Genomic DNA, 8,746 nt, shown 5'->3' with positions numbered 1-8,746 from the left:
ACAAAAATTAGCTGGGCAGAGTGGCATGTGCCTGTAGTCTCAACTGTCCGGGAGACTGAGGCAGGAGAATTGCTTGAACCCAGGAGGTAGAGGTTGCCATGAGCCGAGATTGCACTTCTGCACTCCAGCCTGGGAGACACAGTGAGACTCCATCTCAAACAAAATAATAAAAATAAAATAAAATAAAAAAACTCTGAACAAGGTAGAGAGAGAATTTTGACAAGATATCTATCAAAAACAAAAAGCTAACTTCACATTTAACAGTAAAACTTCAGAAGCACTCCAATGGAAGTCAGGACCAATATAAGGATGCTAGCTTATCTGTAAATTACATAACTGGCTACACAGAACTAAAGAGAATTTCAACCAAACCATCAGAACTAATTAAGAGTTTGAGATTATGCTGTATATAGTATTTACATTAAAAAAATAGCATTCTGCCATACCAGTTAATAACCAACTGGAAAATGTAAAAAGAAAAAAGAAAGCCCATTTGCAACTACTACAGCAAAAATAATCTAGGAATAAAAAATAAAATATGGGAAAAAATTTCACGGAGATATTTTAAGTTTTTTTTTTTTTTTTGAGATGAAGTCTCCCTCTGTTGCCCAGGCTGCAGTACAGTGGCATGATCTCGGCTCACTGCAAACTCTGCCTCGTGGGTTCACGTCATTCTCCTGCCTCAGCCTCCTGAGTAGCTGGGACTACAGGTGCCCGCCACCACACCCGACTAATTTTTTTTTGTGTTTTTAGTAGAGACGGGGTTTCACCGTGTTAGCCAGGATGGTCTCGATCTCCTGACCTCATGATCTGCTCGCCTCAGCCTCCCAAAGTGGATAATTATAAGGTATTTAAGGCAAAAAGATTATCAAAATTCTCACCAATTGTAGCTTATACAACATTCACGGAATAAAAACTTACTTGATCCATAAATTCAGCTCAGTTCCAATAAAAATCCCAGTAAGTCTTTTTATAAAGGACTAAGTGTAACAAGGGCAATTACAAAGAACAGCAATGTGTGGAACTCTTGACATACTACATACCAAGACTTACAAAATTCTGCAATTAAGATAGTGTCGTGCTAGTAGAAAGTCAGAAAGTGCCCAAAACAGAACTATATATTTAGGAAAACTTGATATGATACAGATGGCATTATAAACTAAGAATAGACTACTCAATAAATGGTGCTCAATTAGTTACCTATATGGAAAAAAAATTAGATTCCCTACTTCACATTGATTTTTATACAAAGTTAGTTCCATGTGGATTAAATATATAAAGGGGAAAACCAAAAGATTTAAAAGAAAACATACAGAAGAACCGTCCTGATCTAGGTAGACAGGATTTCTTGACCAAGACAAAAAGCACAAACAATAAAATATGACAGTTTTGGCAATATTAAAATCAAAAACATCTGTACAAAAAATTGAACATAAATATAAAGAAGCCACACAGTGAAAGATATTAGCAAAATGTAGTAACAAAAAAGGATTAGTATTAACAATACTCTTACAAATTGATAAGCAAAGATAGAGCCAATAGAAAATTGGGCAACAGAAAAAACAAAAACAGATATAAAAAACATAAACATTAATATGTAACTATATATGAAATATATATTACTGTTACATTGTTAAGTTTTAGATATAAAATGCAAATAAATAGCACAAACCTAAGTACTAACGTTAAAAAACATTACTGGGTACGCGAAACACCAAATAAGGACAATAGTCACCACTACAAAGAAGAATGGGAGAGTTTAACTTTTATTTTTTAAAATGCGACAAAAATCTGGCAAATGTTAACATTTTTTTAAAGTTGGGTAGTGAATACGCAGGTATTCTTACTCTCTACTAGTCTCTGTGATTAAAATATTTCATGATAAAGTGGGCAAATGGTTAATTTTACATAAAAAGAACTTTAACAGATGCAAAAAATAAAACCTCTTCTCATTCGACACGCAGTCTAAATGGAAAAAAGAACCGAATCATAAAAAAGGTAGCAGATAATGTCACTGTGGCTTACCAGCCTAATTAAAGCTTATTACTTATTATGTACATATCCTTATTAAACTAAGTAGTTACCGTGTTAAAGCATTTTAGTGTTTAAATAAAAGATTTCAGAACACAGCAGAAATACATTCCAATATGTTGGGGTTTTTACGCTTAGGAAAACCTACAATAGTAGTTGATTTGACATTTGAATCACACCTATCTGAATTAAGATGTCCAGCACTACCAAACAAAAGCCACACGAGGCCACGAAACACTCCCAACTCTGCATGTTTTAGCCTTTTCAAAGTCCTAGAAACCAACTGATACTGATTAAAAACCAAACAAAAACCTATAGCCCTCAGAAAAATACATCATTTTGCACACAAAGGCCATCCATAGGCCTCAGATCTAGAACTCCTGCTTTAATATTCCTTCTCCAATCTCGAACTGAAACATTGGCTGAGTTACGCTAGAAAAGAAGGCAAAGTGTTCGGGGCTTGAGTTCTAGTTGCGTAAAACCTTTCGGGCTTTCGGCAACTTCTCGAGAGGTTAACACCTTTAACGAGAGACTTTGCTCCCTACCGATGCCGTGCCTGGACAAATGCCTCTGTCAACTGCTACAGACCCAAAGTCTACGCTTTAAAGATAGTAAAGCCGTTCTGTCAAGGTGAAAACAGAAGGGGTAGGTAGGAAGCCGCCCCCCTTTCTTTCAAGCACAGAGACCCAGAGAGACGCCCAGGACCTCCCGAAAAAAACGTTGGTGCTTAGAGTTGCCCGGTCAGAAACAGCTGTGAGACACCGAAAAATCCCCACTGGTAAGCGCCCCAGCTCCACCTCGACCCCTACCCGCAAGGTTGGGGATTGGTTAAACGGGGGTAGGGAAAACCTCCCCCAACAACCGCTTCAACCGCCTTCGGCCAAGTCCCCGCTCGGGCCCACCAACCTCACAGCCTGAAGAATCCCACACTCACTGGAAAGTGGGGCCGGGTCCTGGTCCCGGTCCGGCTCCCGGAATTCGGCGGGTCTCCCAGGGTTTGGGGGGAGGTGGCGGCTGGGACGCCATCTCCTCCGCCTCCGCTCAGCTCCCGCTCCTAGCCCGGACTGTCCAGGCCAGCGTAGACCAGCACCTCGAGCGCAAGGCACAACGGGCAGAACACCGAGCCGTCCACCCCTCCCACCCTGGCAGTCAGAACAAGGCTTGAGTTACTTCGCCAGCTGAGTCCATACAGCGGGAGACTGCTACTAATTTGTAGGAAGAAACACGCTCTTTGTATTTGCCCCAGAAAGAGCTCCTGTTCTAAACCTCAGGGTAAAGGCTCATCGATATTTCTGGCAGCGGCTACGACTCCCTAGACGTCAGAGTCCGACAGAGGCTTTTCTGGGAGTGGACTAGTAGGGCTGGGAGTAAAGCCCCACGCACTCCTATAGTCGCGGGGGCGGTGGGGTGAGGTGGCAAAGTATGCGGTTTGACGGATTTCCCTACAAACAAGAAGGGAGAAGCTCACTTAGTCCTAGCGAGAACGGGCTGGTACTTTCGTTTAAAGCCCACGTTTCCTCGGGGAACAGAATTGCTAGACCCAATAGGTGCGTTGTCTTTAGTCTTCCCTGTTCCCTTCGAGGGCCGGAAGGGGTTAAATCTCAGGCTCCGGCGTCTGGGGAGAAGGTGAGGCGGATAGGTATGAGGTGAAGGAGTGCAGACTGGGTGCAGGAGAGGTGTGGCGAGAGAGAGAGAGGTCATTTCTCTCCTGCTGGAGCGGCTTTGTTAGCAAAGGAGGGGTGAGTGGGAAGTTTGTTGCACCTGACCGAAGGGGGAAGGGCTTGCTTGGCCAAAACTGAGGCTTGAGGTTAGATCTCGGGATGAACTTTTCAAGAGTCCACAGTAGATTCCATAGCTGAATGTTTCAGAAGACCAGTGAAGTGGGATTACCTCTTTCCCCGTAAATCCACACCCCCAGCCCCACGCCGCGGTACGAATGACACCCTTCGGTAGGGAAAGGAGTTTAAAAGATCTTAGGATATGAGACTCAGGCAGTTTTTTCTCACACCCTGCTCCTTTCCTCGTTTTCAATGACTGGTTTTTGTAATCGTCCAGGAGGTGAAAATAAAGTCCTTCCTCTCCTCCAGTAAGCCAGAGACTGGGCTAGTTATCCTTGGTCTGGGGAGGAGGGGTTCAGTCCTCCTAGGGAAGCCTGACACAGGAAAGGCGGCTGTGTAGCAACTTGTTAGCGTTGTTTCTATAAAACAAACATGCAAACGAAAAGCAAACATCTTGAGGGTAACCAACACTGGAAAACTTACATTGTGGGATGCCTTTTTCAGGGGTTGCTTTCAAACATAATCTAATATGGACAACCGATTTCTGATATCTTATGAAATCCTGACATTTCATTACCTCACGATGAAACAATCAAATTTAAGGCGTAACGTGTTTTCTCCTTTTAATGTTAACATTCTTGAGGAGTTGATAGATTGTTGGTAGGTGAAAATGATGTTGAGAGATTTGTAAATTCATAGCTCGTTTATTAACACACATTCAAAGGAGGTCTTTTTGTTTGTTTGGGGTCTATTTTTAGACCTCTTCAAATTACTCAGGACTGGAAGTTTTGTAATTCTCATCAATCAGGTTTGGGAACTTCTCAGAGCCAGGAGATTGTAATGTGTCGTTTATTCGCTTTGCATGATACCTTTGTTCTTGTGAATTTATTGGAGAAATAAACATTGTCTTATAGCCATGGAAAATAAAATAAATTTTAATATAGCTATTTAAGTCTCGAGGGAAATCTTCCTTAAGTGTCCTTTTAAAGTGCTTATTGATTTGTTGATTGGAAGAGGGCGTATTTGTGTCTCTTTTTGAGTTAAATGTTACTTCTGAATTAAGTAAAATTCTTAAGCTAAACTAATGGAGAAAAAATAACTTAGAATATAACCGGTGAAACAGAAACAATTTCTCCGTGTATGTAGTCAGAGATGCACTGTAAATGCTTATATTCAGCCCCTCACAGCCTCCAGTCTTTTCTCTGCATCAAACTAGATTAAATGGACTGGGAAAAGGGATACAGATCACTAGTAAATAATAATGACTTGACCTTGACCACACAGATCTTATTTATTTATTTATTTATTTATTTATTTTGAGATGGAGTCTCGGTCTTTCGCCCAGGCTGGAGTACAGTGGTGCGATCTTGGCTCACTGCAACCTCTGCCTCCTGGGTTCAGGCGATTCTCCTGCCTCAGCCTCCGGAGTAGCTGGGACTACAAGCACCATGCCTGGCTAATTTTTTGTATTTTTAGTAGAGATGGCATTTCATCGTGTTAACCAGGATGGTCTTGATCTCCGGACCTCATGATCCGCCTGCCATGGCCTCCCAAAGTGCTGGGCTTACTGCAACCTCCACCTACTGGGTTCAAGCGATTCTCCTGCCTCAACCTCCCGAGTAGCAGGGATTAAAGGCACGTACCACCACACCTGGCTAATTTTTGTATTTTAGTAAAGATGGAGTTTCACCATGTTGGCCAGGCTGGTCTTGGACTCCAAGTGCTAGGATTACAGGCGTGAACCACTGGGCCTGGCCAGATCTTCATTGTTTAGAGGCTCTTTTCCACATATTCTGTCTTCTTTCTTGAAAATGCCCTGGAGCCCAAATTTACTTAGGCAACCCTAAATAAGCGTTTCTCAATTCTAGTGTCTCAAAGTTGTCACCTAGTCAGCTTGTATGGTGTGTCCATACAAGCCTAATTTTTTTCTCCCTGCTGACTCACATATTCACCTGAATTAGAATTCAGCCAGATGCAGTCTGTTTTTAGTCATCCTGGCTGCTGAGCTGATTTTTATGGTGAAGAGTTCTGTGTAACTATATACCTGTCTTCCTCATTATTTTGTGCAAGAATCTTGGTAAGTGGCCCCAAACATTTAGCAACTTGCAAGTAAGTAGTAAGTTTTAGAGATGTGGAAAACAGACTAGAAGAATCACATCTTTATACTAAGCTGTTGGGAAGAGCTTCACCCTTCCACAAATTTTAAGCAAGTTCATTTGAATTATGAAACTGCACAAATTAGAAGATGCCACTGTCTTTCTATGACCACAGTTATAGCATGCCACAAGATTGCCGTGCAATGATTATTTTCTAAAATATTGGTAGTTGATCATTTTAAGGTAGTATGGACTGTTTCACTAATTAGAAGATCTAGTTTTGCTGAACAAATTAGGTTGTTTGAAATTTTAGTACCCCTCCTTCCTGGTAACAGGAGATAGATTTGCCCTCATTCTCTATATAGTATTTTTTTGTGAGTTTATTTAAATTGCAAAAATTGACAACTTAAGCAAACCGTTGCTCTCAAATACTATGTACTTAATTTGTTTTTGTTGGAGGTTTTTGTTGTTGTTGTTGTTTGTTTGTTTTTTTGAGATGGAGTTTCACTGTCATTGCCCAGGCTGGAGTGAAGTGGCACAATCTTGGCTCATTGCAACCTCCGCCTCCCAGGGTTCAAGAGATTCTCTTGTCTCAGCCTCCTGAGTAGCTGGGAGTACAGGCACACGCCAACACACCTGGCTAATAGTTTTTTGTATTTTTAGTAGAGATGGGGCTTCACCATGTTGGCCAGGCTGGTCTCAAACTCCTGACCTCAGAAGATCCACCCACCTCGGCCTCCCAAAGTGCTGGGATTACAGGCATGAGCTACTGCACCTGACCAAATTTGAGTAATATTTTTAGATTTTATGGCTGGCTTTGGGGAAAGGGAGTTCTGGTTTCTATGACTCACCTTGAGGAAGAGGGACTGTAGTTTTTCTATGGCTAGTGTGGGGAAGAATGAGACTGAGAGACAGGAGGGCAGAAGGTCAGAGAAAAAGTTTTGCTTTTGAGGCTGCTGCTGAGACCTTCATTTTGGGGTATAGCTTTCTAAGCGCCACCACCAGCAAATTCATTTTTAATTTCTTACAGGAAAAGTTTAATGAATTAACTTTGTACAATACTGAATGGTACAAAACAAAGAGCAAAATTTCACCCTGTACCTCTGTTTTCATTACCCTCTTCAGAAGCAACCATTCTTGATTATTTTTATTTCTTTTGATCAACTTAGTTATATTGATATATTTTATCATAATCCAGAATGCTAAACTAAATTTCTTAACAATTAGAAACCTTTACTGGATCCATTTTATAAACTTCCTTCAAGTTTGTGTTTTATAATATGTGTATAATGAAAGGGGCTTGGTTAGAGAGTACACAATAGTGCTTTTCAAATGAAAGCTAGTTTTTATCCCTAAACATGATGACTTGTCTGTGACGGTAAAACGCGGAAGCTGATCATTAGTTTTACTTTTTTTCTTTCTAGTTATAATTATTCGGTATGTTCCCACTGACTGAGGAAAACAAGCATGTGGCCCAGTTGTTGCTCAGTACTGGTACTTGTCCAAGATGTATCTTCAGATTCTGTGGTGTGGATTTTCATGCACCTTACAAACTTCCATACAAGGTATTTTCTTCTTTTTTTTTTCAAGTTAAGAGAAGTTTCTCTATATTTTACAATGAATGCCTGTACTTTTGAGAGCAGGTATATATTCATAACTCTTTTTTAAATTAAAAATCTATAATAAAATGAGTGATATTCTTAATTTTGGAATAGTCTCAGAAATGTAAGTTCCTTCTTAAGTGATTATATCTAGGTATCTAACATTTAGTATAATGGAATCTTTGTGGAGGAACTCCCTGGTGCATTTAACATTTGTATAGATGTTTCCTAAAGGATATCTAAACAGAATATCACAAAATATTGCTTCCTCCCAGGAGGGGCTAATATTCCTTACATGTCCTACTAAGTGGAAGCATTGTGGGTGTGGTTGCCTTTTTCTGTTTTTTCCCATTTTCTGTATTACTAGTTGTATTTATAAATAGGTATTTGGAATCCTTTAGAAATAAATGCTTATCATAATCATTATTACTGTTACTAATGACAAAAGTAATATACAGAGATCTTTGACATTTATGGTAATATACAGAGAGCTTTGACGTTTAATATCATACTTTTTTGCATAAGGTATGTAACATTTATGAAATGTTTGATTCTAAAAGTGATACTCTTTTTAGAGGCAGATAGTAGTAATACATATGTAATTATATACTTTATACACAGTATGTATATAACATATACACACACAGTTTCTTGTAATTTAAAAAATTGTCCAGGAGTTAGTAGTATCAGTTATTTTTAAAATGTTATTAGTTGTTTCTATTATTTTGGCAATAATAATATACAATATTCAATTATCATTACTATATGTCAAGCTCTCATATAATTCTTATAAACTGATTAGGTAAGTACATACTATGATTGTCTCTATTTTCAGATGAAGAAACTGAGATACAGAGGGGTTAAGCAACCTGCCAAAAGTTAGACAGCTATTAAGTGAGCAAGCTAGGATTTGAGCAGTCTGACTGAATTCCAAACCTAGGATTTGGAGCTAGAAGACATGGATTTGAATCCCAGTTCCACCACTTTGCAGCTTCAGTTTACTCCTCATTCCATGGGAATGATGATAATACCCACCTCACAGGACTTTAAGGGACGATACCTAATAAAGTATGTGGAAACACTTTGAAAACCAGAAATTGGCCGGGTGCGGTGGCTTACGCCTGTAATCCCAGCACTTTGGGAGGTCAAGGTGGGTAGATCATGAGGTCAGGGGTTCAAGACCAGCCTGGCCAAGACGGTGAAACCCTGTCTCTACTAAAAATACAAAAATTAGCTGGGT

The 8,746-nt window shown here is 39.9% G+C and overlaps 2 protein-coding genes across 3 annotated transcripts in view; one reads left to right on the top strand and one right to left on the bottom strand.

Annotated features, from left to right (window-relative positions):
• Positions 1 to 3,358, bottom strand: part of PEX13 (peroxisomal biogenesis factor 13) — a 34,926-nt gene extending 31,568 nt beyond the window's left edge. The window contains exon 1 of the mRNA XM_011941822.1: positions 2,966 to 3,358. Within this exon, the coding sequence (XP_011797212.1) occupies positions 2,966 to 3,057 (92 nt within the window). The 5' untranslated portion in view covers positions 3,058 to 3,358. The remainder of the gene's footprint in view (positions 1 to 2,965) is intronic.
• Positions 2,560 to 8,746, top strand: part of PUS10 (pseudouridylate synthase 10) — a 68,776-nt gene continuing 62,589 nt past the window's right edge. Inside the window, exons 1-3 of one of the 2 annotated variants that reach the window (XM_011941824.1) lie at positions 3,650 to 3,670; positions 5,131 to 5,252; positions 7,330 to 7,470. In XM_011941824.1, coding sequence (XP_011797214.1) covers positions 7,345 to 7,470 — 126 coding nt within the window. In that variant the 5' untranslated portion in view covers positions 3,650 to 3,670; positions 5,131 to 5,252; positions 7,330 to 7,344. Of the gene's footprint in view, positions 2,810 to 3,649; positions 3,671 to 5,130; positions 5,253 to 7,329; positions 7,471 to 8,746 lie in introns of those variants that run through there. The other variant, XM_011941823.1, reaches the window with a different exon arrangement.

The sequence above is a fragment of the Colobus angolensis genome, unplaced genomic scaffold (genome assembly GCF_000951035.1).
Source record: "Colobus angolensis palliatus isolate OR3802 unplaced genomic scaffold, Cang.pa_1.0 Scaffold201, whole genome shotgun sequence".
Taxonomy (NCBI): domain Eukaryota; kingdom Metazoa; phylum Chordata; class Mammalia; order Primates; family Cercopithecidae; genus Colobus; species Colobus angolensis.
The sequence above is the reverse complement of the archived record's forward strand: the minus strand, read 5'-3'. Positions and strand labels throughout refer to the sequence as shown.